General features: G+C 28.1%; 1 protein-coding gene across 2 annotated transcripts in view; it reads left to right on the top strand.

The window, feature by feature from the left end:
* LOC107447385 (tetraspanin-9) overlaps window positions 1-13,476 on the top strand; it is a 64,598-nt gene extending 51,122 nt beyond the window's left edge. The window contains exons 5-10 of one of the 2 annotated variants that reach the window (XM_016062288.3): window positions 3,431-3,505; window positions 3,594-3,662; window positions 5,119-5,250; window positions 5,373-5,420; window positions 8,825-8,911; window positions 11,673-13,476. In XM_016062288.3, the coding sequence (XP_015917774.1) occupies window positions 3,431-3,505; window positions 3,594-3,662; window positions 5,119-5,250; window positions 5,373-5,420; window positions 8,825-8,911; window positions 11,673-11,795 (534 nt within the window). In that variant the 3' untranslated portion in view covers window positions 11,796-13,476. The remainder of the gene's footprint in view (window positions 1-3,430; window positions 3,506-3,593; window positions 3,663-5,118; window positions 5,251-5,372; window positions 5,421-8,824; window positions 8,912-11,672) is intronic. The other variant, XM_016062289.3, reaches the window with a different exon arrangement.
* The last annotated feature ends 7,574 nt before the right edge of the window (window positions 13,477-21,050 follow it).

Raw genomic sequence — 21,050 nt, 5'->3', positions numbered from 1 at the left:
ATAAAGTAAATATTTTTAAAGTGTTGTGAAAAGAATTTTTAGTTGTACAAAGTACTACAATATCGCTATAAAAATTATCGTCTTCGCTTAAGAAAAAAAAAAAAGAGCGTGGAAAGAAGAAGAAAAACTTATTATAACAATTATGAACAGCGACAAATATATCAAAGCGAAGCGTTCTATTTACGTATCGAATATGTTGCCACATTTTTAATACAAAAGTTAAACTTTTCTCCACTTTAATAAATGTAAACTAATGCGAACTTTACAATTAAATTATTAATTCCTTCGTATATTATTGGTTTAAGTTGTCGAAAATTAATATTTCAATTGTGAGGTTCGCATTAGCATACATTTATAAGAGTGGGGAAAAGTATATGCATTTTTTAATAGTTTTTTGAATATGGCTCTTTGAAGACGAAAAAGCAGACGAAAAGCATAGACTTACAAAATGACTGATAACTAAATAACTAATCAAAATTTTTGAAAAAGAAAAAAAATACTTCTTCATTATGTGAAAACACAATTATGGGCCGAGTTTCGTGCCCGGGCGAGGCTTCTGGGGCGATATATTGTGATTACAGACACACACACACACACAGCCGCGTTTATTATTATGTATAGATTATCTCATTTTACAGAAAAAACAACTGCCAATATAAAATTTTGAAATGTCTTCGTAGCAGAACAAAATTAATATTATTACAAAAGAAAAAAACTGCAACAGTTCTGCTTTACTTTACCTTTGATATTTATACTTAATGTAATATAATTATCAATGTAAGTTAATTTAATTACTTAACATATGATACGCAGTAATTCATACTCATTATTCCGATAATTCTTCTGAAAATATTTTACTTTAGTTGCCGATGTCGTGATCTTTTTCAGAAAATCTTTAAAAATCTTTTTCAGATTCTCTAATCTAGGTAGTAAAATTTTAATTTTTAAATCCTTATATTCTAGCTGCATTTGAAACTTTTTTAGGGTAAAACTTTTAAAATATTTTGTTTTCGTTGTAAATTTATCCTTTTTAAATTATTAAAATGAATAATGCAGAATCGATGTCTTACAATTGTCAATGAAACATTAAAATTAAACATTTAAGTAGTATTTAAAACATTTCTTGAATTGTCTTAGTGAAATGCTTTATTTTAAAGCAGAAACAACATGAATAAAGTGCATAAAAGACATGAGTAAAGCGCAACATGAATAAAGCGCAAAAAAAAATGTCTTCACCTAAAGTACATCGCATAAAGTATACCTTATCCACACTTGCTTAATTTTAATTAAAAATTTATCATATTTGAAGTATTATGATAGATGGCACAATATTGTAATCTCGAAATCATAAGACTTCTATGGCACTTTTTAGTTACTTCTTATAAAATGTAACATTTAAGTTGGTGTCATCAATCGATTTTTACAGTAAAATATTGTAATGAAACTATCGTAATGCGTAAACTTGTATGAATTGTGAATGTTATTAGTAAATTTGACATTTTCATTTTACTAGTTACTTGATCTTAAAACTCTGATTAGTCTTATTAGTATAAAAAGGAATTTTTTTAATTACTATTCACTGCATAAAAAAATTTAATATCATAGTAAATTGATCAAGTGTGGGACAAAAAATTTATAACCCATTTATGCTGTTAGAATTTCTTTTCTAAAATTTCGGTTAAATAACCGTAGCAGTCTGTGCATCCGTAGCAGGAACCATAAAATTTATGGTTAGTAACATTCCTTTACGATTTTGCAACCATTTACAACAGCAAAGTTTCTCCATAGCAAATCCGTGAAAATGAATTTAACTGGGCATTATTGTTGGGTTAAGTTTAACTTTTTGATATGTAATGGACACCATAGCTAGGTTGAGAAAGAGTCGTGTTTTGTGAATGAAATGTAGCTTAATTAGTTTATCTGTTGGTGCCATCTATCTTGTGAGAGGAAAAATACTGGACTTTTTGTGTTAAGCAGCTATGTAGAGCTAAAATCTATGCGTAAATGAGAGTTTCGTATTCCAATTGTTCAGGGTCACAATTTGAGGAGTGAGGGATACTAAAAACTCTCCATGTGTTGAAACAATGAAAGAAATATTGGGCTGCCAACCCTGGGATTCGATTCCTCGTCAAGCCGGTCATGAGAATGACAGATTATCCTTTTAAGCTGAACGTACTTGGCTATGTATGCGCTCGTACTCTCGTACGCTCGGCTATGTATGCGCTATGTACGGCTAGTATGTACTCGGCTGCACGAATTTGTGGGGTTGATTTGGTATCTTTGTTAGAGTCCCCACTTAAACTCTAAAAAGAAATATAACTCTAGGAAAGCGTTCCACATAAAAATGTTTCCGAGAACGTGTTATAGGTTTCTTCATGAATAACACTAAGTTTAAGTAAATAACTATCTTTATTAACATTTAGGAAACTTGTAAATTTAACTAAAACATTCGAACATATATAAAACTTAACAACTTTAACATTGAAGCAGCATAGAAATAAACTGCGAAAAGGTAACCGGCGAGAACATGCCGGATTGCTAGCTAGAACCGACGGGGAGAGAGAGAGAGCTATCTGTGAGGATGCGGCCAAGTTATATCCAAAACATACTGTGCGCATTTTGCTGATTTCGCCCTTCACGCATATCTCCATTCAGGTATGAGGTTTACGTCAATTATCGGCTGCGAGCGACGTAGTCCAACGTCAGAGATTCGTAATTCGGACTTTGCATTTCAGACCGCAACGCCACAAATTAAGTGACTTCTTAATGTTTGTATAGTTGGGCAGAAAAATTCTTGTTGTTTAACCGTATTGAGTGAGAATGTTGAATAAATGATAATCCTCACAGTTAACAGTTCGAATACCATTTTTTCATGAATATTTCATTAGTTTGGTTGAATACGGTAAAATAACAATTAAACAAAATTGTTATTTAAACATTTTTTTAGAAAAACAGTGTAGTGTAACAATCTAACAGTGTTGATAAGTGGTCAACTTTTGAAAGGGAAATTTAATTTTTTTTTTAGTTTGATACTTGCTAAATAAAATCAATTTAAACAAGTGATAAACTTACAGAGGAGGTCGACTTATTACAAAAAGATATGAAGCAAAAGTTCTGTTTTACCATATTTTTTAATCTATTGATAATATAATCTTTGTGGTTATATATGCTTTAATTATTGTGAAGCTAAAATACGTTCATTAATATTGTTAAAGGTATTTTTCAGAAAAAAATATGGATTCCCATTCCATTTTTCCCATTTCCTTCTCCATTTTTCACTATAGAGAAATTTATAAACGCAACAACTTTGTTTATCATGATGATTATTAGTTAGTAACGAATTAAAATTGTGGCGCTCATAAAGTTATCCTTTTATTAACATGGAAGAAGGTATAAGACAATACTGATTTGACTTGTTTATTTATTTTAGTTTTTGTTGGTTGCTGTCCTGACTGTAGCTGCAGAGATCGGTGGTATTGTAGCATTTAACATTTTAGATTTAAAGGTAAGAGCTTCTTATTCAGCATTTCAAAAATTGAGATAGTTTTTTTTTTGTCTGCATTCGAAAACTGACCATTATGCCCATTCTTTAGATGACTGATGTTTTCGAAAATGGATGGAAAGAAGTTAACGAAAACACAAAAAATATCATTCAAGATCAAGTAAGATTGAGTAGAAAATGGTGTTTCAGAATTCCTATTTCAAAGTATCCTATAAAATTCCACGAATTAAGATTTATTTCTATACTCTTTTATACTTCACGATTTTTTTTAAATTCATTTTCAAAATTTTAGGAATGTTTTATGCTTTCAGTAATTAATTTAAAAACCATCTGTTTGTAGATTATTCTAGTTTTATTTTTGGTAATTGGTGAGAGTACCTTTCCAATCTTATTGTTTCAACATTCTATAAATGTAAAGTAGTCAGAAAAACAAAGTAATGAATAACTTTTGATCTAATGATCAGATTTTTTACGCACTAAGCAGTTAAAAACAGGGTTAAAGGTAAACCCAATTAAAATATTTCGTGTTTACTGCTCATTAAATAATAAAAGAGTAGATATTTTTTTAAAACAAACATGCATTTTTTCTGCGATATTAGACTTAGTATTTTAAAGAAAGAAAGTCTCAAACTGAAGTCTGAATTGAAAGTCTAAATATCAGAACAGTTAAAAGCTTAAAACCTTTTACTGATGATTTTTGAGTTTCCACAAGCAATAGGTTATTTAAAAAGGTATCAATTAATAATCATTTACATCATCAAAAACTTTTTAGCCGTTATTTATTATTTAGCCATTAAACTACCTTTTTAAATAAATAAAAGACGACTTTAACTCAACTCACTTTTTATTTCTTTTATAATCAAATTTCTCACTTTTTATTTCTTTACATATTACTTATATACACAGAAGAGCATTACATTATGACCACCCTCCATCTATAACAATGGGCTCGCCCAGGTTTTCATGGTTTCTCGCCCAGAAACAATGTTTTCATGGGGCACATTAGGACCCATAATCCTCATAGAACAATCCCTGATGTCTGTAAGCTACTTGAACATAGTTACAGACCAGGTTCACCTATTCATGGCAACAGTTTTTCCTGCAGAGGATGGTGTTTACCAACAGAATAATGCACCATGTCATAAGGGTTGAACCGTCGAGGAACATTCCAGTGACTTTCAAGTCATGTCTTGGCCCCCAAATTCACCTGACCTTAATCCGGTAGAGCATTTGTGGTCCTACTTGGAAAACAAAATTCGTGCTGTCACGCTACCCCCTCGCAATGTGAGGGAATTGCAGGACCAGTTGGTGAGGGCTTGGTACCAGATACCTCAGACTACCTATCAACACCTTGTGGAATCAATGCGGCGGGTGCTAGCAGTTTCGAGGGCTAATGGTGGTCTTACATGTTATTAGCAGGGTGGTCGTTATGTAATGGCTCTTCGGTGTATATCTTTATATTTTCTTTTATATATTAATGAAATTGCAAGAACATTTTGAAATTATGTTCTGAAAAAAATATAATCATTTAAAATATTGAAGAAAAATATAAATATTAATTGAGTGTGATGTAGAATATATGAAATTAGCCATACTAATTTAATATTTTTCTTTAGCTTCATTGCTGTGGATTCTTAGGTCCAGAAGATTTCACAGTGAATACTGAACCAATCCATGAAAGTTGCTACACAAAAATCACACCCGGAAACTCAACATCGACTACGACTGAAGTTAGAAAATTAAATAGGGTAATGAAACTTTGATATTATTGTTTATATACGTATTTATGTCATAACAAAAAAAAATTCATTATTTGTTCTTTGCTTCAATTTGCATTTAATTTAACTATTAAGCTTCTTTTCAATTTCAGTTTTCTCCCCCTAATCAGGTGACTAGCAAAGTTCGGACGCTTAATAGGGTGATTAACCAATTCTTTTTTGTTTATGTTTTATATAACCATTTATTAAGTTTGTTTTTTTTTGAGAATTTTTATGTTGTTCGCATGCTCTGCATGGTTTTTTGTGCATGTCACTTTAAAAGTTTATTTTTCAAGAAAGTTTTCATCTCAATTCTAACAGCACCCAGTACTAAGGTGAATTTATCCCGAATGAATTAGATATAAAATGTGGAGATTTTTTAAAATTTTATAAAGATTGTGCAGCAGTATGTATCTTAATGCAGTGGTTTCTTTGTTTTTCCTACGAAACCATAAATGATCAACCACCTTTGCGGTGGAGCTCCGTCTTATAAACAAAGTAAATAAAGGTAATTTTGTATGTATTCAATTATTTTGACTTTTTGATAACTTTTATTTAATAAGAGGAATGAAATCTTTTTAATCGTCATTTTAGCATTAATAATCTTAAATTAAATAATTTCAAATTAAATTGAATCTTAAATTAAACTTTTTTTGTTTTTATTAAGCAAAAGCGTCTCAAATGGTGAGCAGAAATCCAAGTATTAATTTTAAAAAAAGTAATATAAAAAGTATTTAATCGTATTAAAAAATTTACATTTATCAAAAATTACTAATTATTTCCACATGTGAACTTTATTATTTTTATTTTGTTTATAATGCCAATTATGTTAAAAGCACAAAATAAAGTTAAGCAGAAATTCTATAATCCACCATACAACCTATAAGTCAACCTCGATCAGATCTATGTTCCTTCAAGAATTTTTATTTTATTTTATTTTATTTTATTTTATTTTATTCTATTTTATTTTATTTTATTTTACAGAAAACTTTATTTAATTTATATATTAGGTAGTATCTCCCCTCTTACCGACCTTTATGTAACTTTATATTAAGTTGGTAATAAATAGCCATTATTTGTTTTAAAGTGTGAGCCATTAATGTAGTGTATTGTTTAATGTGTAGGCCATTAATTGTTTTAAAACTCAGAAAATTTTGTAACAGACAGGTGTGAAATAAAGAGAATTGTCAAAACCACAATAAATTGGACTTGAATGAAGTTTTGAACAGTTTTTGGAATATTAATAATTTAATAATTTTTTTACAGTAAGTGATTTCGTCACATTCATGAAATGTAAAGATTCATAGCCAATCTCTTTTACAATGTATTTAACTTTATGCTAAAAATATTGATTTTTAATTAACTTAATAGAAAAAATTTATTTACCTGTTTGGCTTTACCTTTTAGTATTTATGATTTTCCATGAAAAATACGTCAAATATACCAAACTAAGTATGTTTCAAATTAGAGGATATGTTTGGAAAATTTTACTTTGCATATTGTATGAAAGATGCTGTGATACATGCAATTTTATATATATAGTATATATATATATATTACTTACATTATTTTTGAACTCTCATCCGTTGTGATCATATAACAGTGAATACTACGGTTTGTACATTTTCAACATTTATGTTCATCAAATGTTTTTCTGAAGATTTGTATGAATTTCAATTGACACGATTGTAATTACTATAATATTTGGATGCCAATTTTTGTTTCAAACTATCATTTAAGAGGGAATCATACTTTTCTAAAAACAGTCGAACTGCAATTAAGTATTAGTAAAAAAATAAGATGAATAATAATAATGTATATTAGTATAATCACTCCTTATAGTAATCGATTATTTTTAAAAAAATATGTAAAGTTAATCTCGCAAAAAAATTTAACACACCGTGATTGCAAACCGTCACTCCCTAAATAATTTCATTTATCAAACCTAAAAGAATGACTTAGCTAAAAGAATGACTTAGCTTAGCCTAAAAGAAAGCTTACTTATTATTTGAGGTCAAAAACTTTTTTAGGAAAACATGTAATTAAATTTTCGATAGACAATATTTGTAGTTAACAGCTTAATGTTACCAGAAATTGTATAATTTCCATGGACAAAAAGTTAGTATAAAATTAATTGCTCCACAAAAAAAGTAGTTTTGACTGAAAATTCAGCCTATTACCTTATTTAAGTGCTAGTGTAAGTATATAAGTGTATTAAGCGTAATGCGTGTATTAGTGTTTAGTTATCCAGAGAGAATTACAAAAAAATCTTAACGCAAAAATTATCGCATTATAGCAGTTGTTAATATAAATACAAGTAAATATTTAAAGGAATACAAGGCATAAAATTATTTCTACTGTTCAAAAAATAAAAAAATAAGCACCCGGAATATCTTTTGATCTAATGATTAAATTTTCATTTACTCAATCTCAATCTTAATTATTCGGGTGCATACCCTACAAGTCCCGTAGTCGTTAAGACACGGGTTAAGTCGTTAAGACTGATCGTTAAGACACGGTTCCCAGAAGATCACCGAAGTCAAGCATCACAGGCTGCGGTCAGTGTGCGGGTGGGAGACCACTTGGATCAGTCTGCGTAGGAACCGAGGTTGTGCGGTATGGGTCCTCGTTAAACTGTTCTACCGTATAGTGCTCGACTTTGCGTGCAGGTCATTGGGCTACAGAAGCGGGGGTGCCATCCCCTCTGCAGAGGATCAAAATTGTGATTTCTTGTCTTCGAATCATCCTCAGGGATGCTTCCCAGACCGTCGCCAGTAGCCCATTGTGCAGCTCTAGTGCGACATAAATGAACTACAACAACAACTACAACAGCATACCCTACAATATGCTAATTTATTATTGCAAGCCTTATTTTAAGATGCGAAATCAGACACAATGCATTTTTTATGAATAAAAATACTTAATTTTCGAAAGATTTGTAATTCTGAAAATATGGGAGGCAACCACAATTTTATTTCCAATATCTGAGCACGAGAGTGTCTACCCATCAATGTTAATTTTACTTTTTGCGTATTTCTCATCTGAAAGAAGTCGTATATTTAAATTCTTATTTTGAAAGACCTATTCTACCTATTCTTTTCACATTTTTCATTTTGTCATAAAAATTCTGAAAAACTTTTGTATTCTTTTAAATAAATTTTATACCTCGTTCAGAAATTTTTGGGCTGTTATTAAATTAAACAATAAAAAGTAATAAATAATTATACAACGCAATATTTTACATGGAATTTGATTTCTCAAGAACAATTTAACTGATTTCGTTCAAAGTTGATATTTTTCCATGCAAAATTACCTTATTTAAAATGGGGAAATAAATTTCATACCTTACAAAACAAAACTTTTTGGACCATCATTAAATAAAATAAATATAAAAATAGTAAATAATTATTAGGTTTTAATTTTTGTCAATATTTTTAGGATTTTGACATCATTAAAAAATAATTTCATTATGAAATTCAAAGTACTTTTTTTTGGTTTAAATACTATTATTGGTATTGTTTTTTTTCTTGTAATTGTACCTTTTTAATCAAGTCTTATTTTGTAGATTGGTTGCAAAGAGAGATTACTGGAATGGTTTTATATGAATAAGTATACATGGATAGGATCTTTAGGAGGAATTCTCCTGTTTCAGGTACATAAGCTCTTACTTTTCAATGAATTTAATACTTGGGCATAATGTGTAAGATTATATCACCATTGTTCTTTATACTTTTCAATACTTTTAACGAAAGAAACATCAGTTTTTGTGAATTTTTTTATAAGAGTGGGAATAATATTAATTTATTTTAAACCAGCACTATAAAAAATTCCGGACCAAATCACCTGAACTTTGAGTTCATCATTCATGAAATCCATTTCTCCGTAAAATCTATTTTTACCATAAAATATTATACCGTAATTTCAATATTTATTTGATTCGAGTGATTGAAGGATTTTGCGGTGGTCATTAGTGTAAAAATTACTGTATATTAGAATTTTGTTCTGTAACGTGTTCCGGAAAAAATAAATTTTACGGTAAAAGGTATCGGCATCCTGAATACCGGTATTTTTTACGATAATTTCATCTTGAATTTTTTGCAATGTATTATTTACAAGCAACCCTTTTTTTTTATAAATCACTTATAAATATGCAAATTATTATTGAAAAATCATGATTTGGGCCTCCTTGATGTGTATTGATTGATATTTTTTCGCATTTTTGTTAGCATGCTATACAAAATGAAAATATATCCTAGGCCTATTAGTTTAACTATTGTTGCTATTATTACTGGTTTTAATATAAAGGTTTGATCAAAGCTTCTGAAATGTCTGAGATTGCAGATACAAATCTTTGCCTATGAGGAAAAAACTAACTTATTGGGAAGAACAAGCAAAAGACCAGGTTCATCGCGATTAAAAATAAATGTGTATGTTTTTTTTAAATGATCAGTTAACATGTTTGGGAATTATTTTAAGCCATAATAATGAAACTGAAACAAAAATTAACAACAGAATAATTATGACTAATAGATGCTATTTTGGATTAAGAGGACAATTCAAATCAAAATTGTTGGCAGTGCACGCATTTGAGTGACTGTGGGTAGTCATATGAGGAAAAAAGAAGATTTAATTATTTTTCATTAAATGCAATGCCATCTCGATACAGCAAACAACAGAAAAATAATTAACTTTAAACTTAGAAATGTGACACAGTGCATGACTCGAGTACAGCAACAAAGTAACTTGACGTGACTTAGTGAAGTGACCATACATTCAAAAAATATAAGCCTTTATTACAAGTTCAGTAATCACATGCGCACAGAATGACGTCACTCACATTATCTGTAAAAGAAAATATACATGTTGCCTACAAGCAACCGAAACTTAATTCTGTTAATTCAATATTCTCAGAGGAGTAACATACCACTCCAGTAAATATACCTGAGTAGGGAAAAAATACAGCTATTTAAGAGTGAATCGAAAGATCTTAAGAAGAATTTTTGGTGCAGTAAATGAGTGGAAAATACTATTCAACTTTTAGCTAAACAGCTCATATAGAGAACCAAATATACTGAAATTTATTAAAATTCAACAGATGGGATTGCTTGATCATATCAATACATATGACAATGAATAATTTTTCTCAATCCAAAAAGAAAGAAAAAGAGAGGCATACCACATACGAGATAGTTAAATAATATGGAAGAGGGTCTGAGCAGTGTGAGAGTTAATAGATTGAGAGTAGTTGTGCATGATAATTCAAGTTGTGCATGATAATTCAAACTGCATAGCGCTGCTTGGGACAGTCATGTCTGGCAACCAGTGCTGTTAGAAGAAGACGAAGTTTTAATATTAAACTAACATTGGGGAAATGTTTGTTTATTGCTGTGTTAGATTTTTTAACGCATTTGAATATTTTCACGAGACTGATTTCAAATTTGCATTCAGTTTTTATCTCCAGGCTCCAGTTTGTTTATTAAATCACATTTTCAGTCTATTTTAATTATATTTTTTTATATTATTCAGTCAACGATTTATATAACAGGAACTCGACTAAATGTTGCAACAAACTTCTAGGGGAGTAAGGGCACATCACCAAGATTAAAATTACATAGGAATCCATGTCCGGAAATGTTATCATACGCATCTGGGGACGATCCCCTATTATGTGTTCCTCGTGTGCTTCTGAACTGGTCATAATATGGAATCTCCCCTAGCCGTAAACGACTACATTTCCGGGCTTGGATTCCTATACGAATTTACTTGTTATGATGTGCGTTAACTTTACCAGAAGTTTGCAGCAGCATTTATGTGATCCCCTAATATATGTATCGTTATTAAACTTGCACAATCTGATGAAAAAATAAATTAAAAATATCATTTTAAAAAAACATCTGTAGCTTTTGGAACAAAACTAATGTCAGGTTTGAAATCCCTCACTCGAATTTGGCAAGATCAAGTATTTGCATAAATACAACAAAAATTTGTTCCCCAGTGTTACGGGTCACTTATTTACGTTAAAATCACAATCTGTTTTATAAACCGTATTTCAATTAATCATTCTATTTCGACTGTGGTTCCTATTCCTAATGCTTTTTTAATTTGTTTTTGTAAGTTTCACTTCAAAATATTGATTATGTACTCTAAACTTTTGTCAATAAATGTCATTATTTATTATTTTCTCCACCTTTTTCTAATAATTGATTACTATTTAAAGGTATGATAAGTTTTACAACAAAAAATAAATTGAAAATCAATAATTTAATAATGGAATTGTAAGTTATATTTCTTTGTCAGTTGTATAACACGAGTACTCCAGTTGTATAACACAGATATCCTTTTTCAGAATTTGCTATTTCTAATCCCTTATTTTCCATAAGTTGATACTAACTCTGTAGTTTATATTTGTTTAGGTAGCGAGTGTTCTGTTTGCTGTTTATTTAATCAATCAATTAGGACGATCAAGACGATCTTCTTCAGAATCATTAGATGTTGACGTTGATCCTATGCATCATCATCCTCAACCTTACTTTTGACTATCCCCATCAGGAAAAGTAGTCAAAACTACAACTACTGGTCATCACTACAAAGAAAGATTTTAAGTCTGAAAGCAAAGACTTGAAAAATGTTGGCGGCAGGGACCAATTTTGAAGTGCATAAGATTTCAGACATAGACCTATTCATCAACAGAAGTTGTTCACTCCCCATAAAGGGACTGCATGTCACGAGACTGATTTTCCCTATGCTAGTGCTGATTCTGTCGGGATTAAGTAATTCATAAAATTGCGTTATTTTACACGATTTGGTTACAATTTGTATTTGTTTGATATAACTGTCTCCGTGTCTTATAATGCGTGGTTTAGTTATTGCTGCTATAGCTCAAATTAAATGTTTTTCTACTGAACTTTAAAATTACATTTTGAGATAACTTAATTAAAAACCATTCTGTAAGTAAAACACTCTCAGTTATGAAAAAAACTCATTTTTGAAGATTCAGCATTTCTTGGGATATATTTCCTAAATTTCTGTCAGTCATTTTGTCATAAAGCCACGTGTTTTTTATTTAAACACAACGAACTCACATATATTTGACAAAACTGAACTCAATCGTGTGTCATCTCATCGCAATCAGGGAGTTAACTGATAATTTTGTTTACTTGGTTTTAAAAGAGATTGCATTTAATAATGGGATGGTACAGGGTTCAGTGCACTCCCTTTTCAATCAAATTTTTTACGTTATTTTTCTGGCATTGACTAAATACTCTTTCACTTAATTCTCTTTTTATTTTACGTTGTACTCCCTAATTAATTGGTGTAATCAATAGCTCGCAATAATACTTTTAACGAATTTTGTATCCTTAAACAAAAAAAAGTTATTGATTTTTCGCTATTTAACGAAATTTTCCTTGGAGGATTACCCAGAAAATGAATTCATCAATGATGAAAAAACGTCTGGGTGTCTATTTTTTTCCAGTAAACAAAACTACTCATTACAAGATTTGACTCAATTATATCAAATAAATAAAACGCATAAATGCAATGCTCAGATTATTGATGTATTTGTATCAGGAATTAACACCCCCCTTCCAGAATTAGCATATATAAGCGTGAAATAAAACGAATAACGTGCAGTCCTTTTAATTTTTTACCCATGCATGAAATACTCAATTTTTCATCTTAATATATAGTTAACTAATGTGTTGTGTAAAAATGTCTTAAAGCAGTATTCTATAGTGTTGGGGAAGTATCATATGATCCTTACGTCCCTACGCCACGTGATTCTGACGTAGTTGTTTGTGCAATGTACATCACGTGACTCTTCAACAGAATTGATTGCCAAATATTTGCATTTGTGACTGACTTGAATGTGTTTGAACTTTATAAGTCATTCCAAATTTTTATCAACTCAACATTGGCCTTTACTGAACTGAATTTTAATGACTGAAATATTTTCTAGAAAATCATTATTTTAAGAATAATTTCAAATTTGTATGGCAATTTTATTAGTTAAGTATTTTCCCAATGAATAAATACTATGTAACATAGCGCAATTTTACTGTCAATGATTGAATAATTTCTATTACAATTCTGACCTTGTGACTTTAATGCGATTGTATCTACAGTAGATGCACAGAATTTGATTTTATGTTATATGACCTCTCTAACCAACAAACATTTTTATTGTTCAAACAAATTTATGTTGTTAGAAATCAAAAATATCCTTCAATATTTCATAGTACTTGAGTACATCTTAACTAAAATTTGTGTTTAAGTATTTTCGTAATATTTAACAACTTTTTGCGTATATTTTATAATAAAAAGATAATAATAATTTTTTATTGAAAAAAATTTTTTTTAGAAATTTATATTCTAATTTGTCAGTGTATACTAAAAGTTTCTTTATGACTTCATAAAATCAACAACAAAAAAAGACAATTTATATTTATAATGGTGTACATGTAAAACTAATATGGTTTTTACTATGAATTTTCTGTAATGTTGAAAAATGCTGCATAATGTAACGCTTATAGACATGTTGAAATTATATATAGAACCTGTAAAATCCAGTATTTACATAATTTAAATTATTATGATTTATCAGTATATTTCAATACAGTTTCGTAAACTGAACATTTGTAAGAATATTCTTATAGTTCTTGCTTGCTTTAAAAATTCGAAACAGAAAAATCAATTAATTGCTTCAAATTATTTAATGTACAGTTTTAATGTTGTACTAAATAACAGAACAACTACTTAAAATTTTCTATGATCAGCTGCAAATCGTTTTGTACCTTTTATGCTTCTTACGGGTGTAAATAAAATATTAAGTTTTCAAAAAAAAGCATTATTCTTTAATAATTTATTTGTGTAAAAACACTAGGAATTACAATTATTCTTGTCGTGAAAAATTGCTTATAAATTTTGGTATTAAAAAAGAATAAAACAAATTAAATTCTAGAAATTTTTTTCATATTTTCAAATTAAGTAAGTGTTTTAAGCAAGATTTAAGAAACTAAGGGATTATTAAACAATTTTCTTTGTTCCGATATTTGTACTTACCTACAGAATCTATTAGAAGATAAAAGCCAAATGAAGTAATGAAAAAAAATGCCTTTAGATTTGAGGTTGAATAGCTTTTAAGTTAATCAGACGATTAGTTATACGTTATATTTTTACAAAAAATAAAAGCTCAAACTCATAAATTTATTGTTTGGTTAGGACAGTTTAAAAGTTGCTAAAATTAAACATTTTATCATAAAATATTAAACTCGATAGAAATTTTTTCATTAAAACATAGATTGTTTTACATAAAAATCCTATTTGTCTATTTCATTGTTTGCATAATATTACAACTTTAAAGAAACAGAAATTAGTCAATGAAAATGTAACGGAAAATAAATTTTCAGATATATTACGCAAAAAATATGGCATTGTAGAAATTCTGCACTTGAATTCTCATTGAAATTCCAGAAGTTTGCCCCTACATTATTTTTACTTTTCATAACTCAATGCACATGCTCATGATTGTTTGATCATTTAAATCACTCATTTTCATATTCAAGTAAAATAATTGATAGCTATATAAATACCAACAGTGGTCTTCAAATGTTTTTGGCTTGTATTATTACTTCATTTTTATACAATTAGAAATGAAATAAAAGTTATGAAAAGTAATCTGGTTAGAGACTATTGCATACCATTATATATAATTAATAATTGAATAAATGATACTTATATAATCATCATATACATAAATCATACCTTTATAATTAATACAATAATTTTTTTTCTAAGCTTCATTTGCAAAAAAATACTGCTGTCTCATATTTGCTAATCATAAAAGTTACGAAATTTAAAAAATCATAGAGAAATCCTATATAATTATATATTTGCTTCAAAAAATATTTTAATCTTTTTTGAATCAAATACTGGTTCATCAGAAGAGTGTATATAGCACTGAAGCACATTTATATTTACTTTCAACACGTATGGGAAATTTTTAGATCAAAATAAACGTCACAAAATTTTAATCTTTTATTAAATACTTTGCTCCATAAGTGTTTTTGTAAATATATATGTCTTTTAACCAAGAATCATGTTATTGATTGTTATGCTTTATAGAAACAAGATTTTATTGTGAATCTTCTTATCGTATAGCCTAAATCAAAACTAGATGTTTGAATACGAATCATCTTAAAGTCTAACAATCATGTAGTGCATTAATGAAAACAGTAATGTAAATAAATCATTTATCTGCTACAAATTAGTTGATTATGAAGATGAACCAACTTAGAATATATTTACACTGTATTTACATGCAAAATAATATAGTAGAGCTTTTAAAATGTTTCAGAATTCAAATCAAGAGGCACAATCACATTATCGTTGTTAATAATCTTAAACAGTATTAAAAAATGTAAATCCCGTATATCTTTAAATATATATTCTATCTTTTAGATAATCATGATGTAAATACTTATTTTGGACGATAATATAAATACTTAAAAGTCTATAAAACTATTTGTATGTTGTAAATAGGAAAAATAATATAAATATGCCTGTTACTATTAAAGGTTACTCTTTGGAAACCTTTTCTTTATATTTATCTTTGTTTAATGAATGCTCTTAAAATCCGTTTATGGGTTTCTACGTTTTATTTTTCTAAATGAATCATTAAATACCATGAAATTCTACTGATACACTCAACTAAACATTGTATTTTAATAATAAAAAAATTTATTTTTAAATTTGGTGAACAGTAATATTATTTTATAACCTGTTTTCCAAAAATTAGTAAACGCCTTTAAAGATATTATTTTTCAATAAAGTTTGATTAACGTTTATTATGTGTTATATTTTTATTCTCATTACAACATCAAAAAAGTCGCTTTAGTGCAACGATTTGTCTTTAAACTTGTAATTTATTATCAATAATATTGTACATTTAACTTATATATTAAACATATAATGTATTTCAAAAGTAAATAACTGTGAATAACATAAACAAATGTGTATAAATTCTACCCTAATGGAAATATGTACAAACGTTTTAAGAGAAATATTCTTTTGAAAACGATATACATTTTATTAGTGCAGATTGAAATAAATCATTTCAGATTAACATTTATCTTAAGACAAAAACACCTATAGTCTGTAACTACAATCTAAAGCACTAAAATCTGTTATATATAATCTGTTACATTAATTTTAATTAAACTACTGTTTAATTCCTTATTTAATTGAACTGGCGTTTAATATTCAATTTAAAATTGAGTTGATTGAATAAGATATTGGTTGATTGAATCAATATGATAGTAAACCATTAATAATATATTTTCAAGAATTTCTCCTATAGCCAAACGTTGTAACATTATATGTATAGTTAATAAAACAATTTATCCAATAACACCACAAAGTATGTCAATCATCAAAAATTTAAGGCTTGATAATCCTGCAAAGAATAAAAATAAAAACTTTAATATTAAAATCAATTTAATGTTATCTGTCATTTAACAGTTCGTAACCAAATAGTTTCGTTCATAAAACTGCTGTTATTATTATGAATGTGTATGTGCTTTTACAATACTGTACTGAACTGTTTAAAAAATTATCATTGATCTATTTATGTACATAAATTGTTCGATGTGCAATATTTATGTAATAAATAAATTTCCTCAAACTTAATTTGTCTTCATGAGTGCTTGTAAATTTTCTAATTCTAGTTTTCACCTTAGCTGTGAATTTATTTGAATTACAGTGAGAAAAACCATGTAAATATGAGAGAGACAAGTGGAATTAAAAACCTGTGAGTTTTCTAATTCTAGTTTTCACCATGGTTGTGAATTTATTTGAATTACAGAGAGAAAAACCATGTAAATATGGGGGAACCGAGTGGAATTGAAAGCCTGTGAGTTTTCTAATTCTAGTTTTCACCTTGGTTGTGAATTTATTTGAATTACAGTGAGAAAAACCATGTAAATATGAGAGATACAAGTGGAATTTAAAACCTGTGAGTTTTCTAATTCTAGTTTACACCTTGGTTGTGAATTCATTTGAATTACAGCGAGGAAAACCATGTAAATATAGGAGAGACAAGTGGAATTGAAAACCTGTGAGTTTTCTAATTCTAGTTTACACCTTGGTTGTGAATTTATTTGAATTACAGCGAGAAAAACCATGTAAATATGGGGTAGACGAGTGGAATTGAAAGCCTGTGAGTTTTCTAATTCCAGTTTACACCTTGGTTGTGAATTTATTTCAATTACAGTGAGAAAAACCATGTAAATATGAGAGAGACGAGTGGTAATTTTTCCGTTTGTACAATAACGGTTTACCGAAAATTCTGGTTCTCAAAATAATGATTCTTATTACCACAGATTTTGTAAAAAAATACAAAGCAGAAATATAAATTTAACCGAATAAATAGTTTTTGTTCTATGCTCTAAGGGAAATTACCAAATTTTACCCATTTAAATAAGATTTTATTACATATTATTAAATTCTATTTTATAGTTAATTTTACCGAAATTATTTATAAAGCGCTTCGGTAAGAATTACCTGGCATTTCGGTGTCTCCATGAAGCGTGAAACATGGTAATCTTTTAGTTTTGACCATACTTTTTATCTCAGTGCAAGTATTCAATGCGTGACACCTATTTTATACTATAAACAATTATCTTTAATTTAGTTTATTACACACATTCAATAATTCCTAATACCGTGCAAAACAATGTGTCCTGTAGTGTTTTCTGCTTAGATGTGATCTCATCAATGACATGGCGTAAGGTTTGGGGATCATGAAGGCATTGTGATTAAGAGTAAATCACAGTTACCTAGAATAATTTTTATGAACTATAAATGCCGAAAACATATAACAAGGGCTTGTAGTGTATCTACCACTACAAACATATAGTTCCAAATCACTAGTATATAAGACATGTTAACTCGACTCTATGGTAGGGTACCATTTCATAGATGAAGGTTGACATTGTTTATAACTTCCCTCCCAACAAGTTAATTGCGTTTTTAACAGCATCAAGAATAATTGAATTTATTTAATTAAGAATTAGATGTTTTTCATATAACAATGAAGTTAGACTTTGAGCACATGGGGCTGGAAAAAAAACTTGGATCATTTTTCGTTAATTTTGTGTATTTCTTATTATAATATACTTATTGTTATATTTTTAAAAAATATAAATATTTAAAATCTAGTTATTCTTTTCTGTCATTCTTTTCTATTCTGTTTAACAATTAGATCATACAAGTTTAAGAAATTAAATACTATATATACTATATAATATGTACAATAATATATACTATATAATATAATATGTAATAAATAATATGTGATATATACTATATAATATATATGCTATATATAATATATATAATAATATATATACATAAATAATACATAATATATACTATATAATATATTCTAATTATAAACATAAGGAGAAAAGGTTTAAAAGATTAAGTAAATTAAAGATTAAGAAATATTAAGCTTAAGATGTTAAAGATTTTATTAAATAATAAGTTTATAAGGCATTTGATTTGTTGTGTAATATGTATGCATCGTTCCTTTTAAACCTCACGTGCATCAAGTTAGAAAAGAAATCAACATTCAAAAAATTAATCAGAATTTTTCCCTTACATAAAAGAAAGTCTTTATAAGTTTTAAATCATAATGCTAATCCTTTCAAAACTTGTTCATTCTCTTAAAAACTGTTCTAAAGAGCAGTTTTTTAGAATATTGAAGAGTTGCTATACAGATTCAAAATTCATTTAACAATGTCCTCACGGAACTTCTTTGCTTTTGAAAAATTAAAATAAAGTTCAAAAATCCTGCTATTGCCAATAGGTCTCATAAAACAAATGCCTATGAGTTCCATCCCAAAGCATAATAAAAATTCTAAGATTTATTTTTAAGACGCTAAACTCTGAAAATCTAAAAACATGTCATGATTGGCTGCAAGCATAAAATATTCATTTATCTAATTTTAAATGGTCTTTAAAATAACTAAATATCTTTTAAATATTTTCTTGATATTGCATGCTATCTACAAAGGGTTTTTTTTCCTAAATGTGTATAAATATCACCTAATAATCTCTTTTTATTCCCCATATTTCCGTTAATGATGGAAATAAATGAACAATGTATTTTTCAATCAAACCTAAAACAGTTCTCCTAAACTGTGTTCAAACATTGTTAATTTAGTTTTCTGTCGCTTTTAACAAGTAATTAATATCACGTAGATATTTAAGTTCATCAAACAAATCCATTTGTATTCCCCCCTGTGAATCATGCGAAATACTAGTGAGACGTTTGGAAGTTTTGAATGTAGAAATGTTAAAATTTATATTACTTTGCTCCGCATATCTATTTTGCTCATGTCAATACATAATAGCCTGAAATTAATAACGGTTATACATAAAAGTCCGTAATTCATAATAGTCTGTAATTATTAGGAAAAAATTGCTCAGAGTATTCAAATGATTCAACATAATTCAATTTTTTGTTTTTATTTATTTTTGAAGAAGACTTGACTTTAAATTTCATGCATAAAGTGGAAGGTATATTGTGAATCGATGACGAAAGGGACAAAAAAATTTTAAAAATTCCATTGAAAAAATAAATTTAAAAACTGCAAAATTAAAATTAATTTGATAACTAAGCTTTAAATAAAACAGAAATAAATCGATATGTTAAACCTACTGAACAAATAATAACTAAGCCACATTTTTTAAAATATGGCTTGTTATTGTAGACTCTACTAAAAATTGGTTCTAGGCTAAATCATAATACAGGACTAATTTTCTGTTATCTCAATAAGGTGATAAATTAAACCTTATTTCTACCCAGTTTTAACCATAATATAGTTCAACTTGCTCAATATAGCTCAAGTACGATAATATGGTTCAACATAGCGCAATATTAACCCTTTGACGCAAATGAGAAACCGATGTCACTTTTATGTATTTTTTTTCTGACGCTCAATAGGAATTATATTTGTACTGAAATATAAAATATAAAAGCATTAGTTTGGAAAAGGATATTTTTTTCATTCATGTCCAAAAATTTATCAATAATTGATTTTTTAAATGAAATAAATTTCAATGATGAATAACTGTTTTTCTTAGATCTTAAATAACTGTTAATAAATACAAATTTGAAAAATTACTGTACGGAAATGAGCAGTTCTTGGAACATTTTACCTTTAACCCAGAAAAAGATACCGGTGTGTCATGCTATATTTCAAAAACACAAATTATTAAAATGATAAGTATAATATTTTTAACTTCTTTTGACCCAACTTAATACAAAATGAAAAAGTAAGAAAAAAAATATTTTTAATAAAAATTTTACGTCAAAGGGTTAAGGTTTAGCCAATTTGATCCATAATTATATTGATAATTATAATTACAATTATATATATATAATATATAATTATAATTATTTGATCTATTATTATATTTATATCTACGAGCTCCAAAATTTCATACCGTGTATAACTGTTAAAATTATTTTCTAAACTATCCCAGAAAATGTGACTTTTCTCATAGTAAATTCTTGGCAAAATACGCTGCTAAAAATCCTTTTCACCTATTAATTAAAAATTACTGAAATGGAAACGATTTTAGTAGACTCGTAGCATTTGACCTTAAAGCATATCCATTTTGCTGGGTAGACTTTTCCCGAACTGCTCCTGAACCTATAAAGAGTTTTCTCTGACTAACACGTTTCCGGAGTGGGAAAAATGTTCTCGGTAGTCAGGAAAATACTTTTC

The sequence above is a fragment of the Parasteatoda tepidariorum genome, chromosome 8, assembly GCF_043381705.1.
Source record: "Parasteatoda tepidariorum isolate YZ-2023 chromosome 8, CAS_Ptep_4.0, whole genome shotgun sequence".
Lineage (NCBI taxonomy): Eukaryota > Metazoa > Arthropoda > Arachnida > Araneae > Theridiidae > Parasteatoda > Parasteatoda tepidariorum.
The sequence above is the reverse complement of the archived record's forward strand: the minus strand, read 5'-3'. Positions and strand labels throughout refer to the sequence as shown.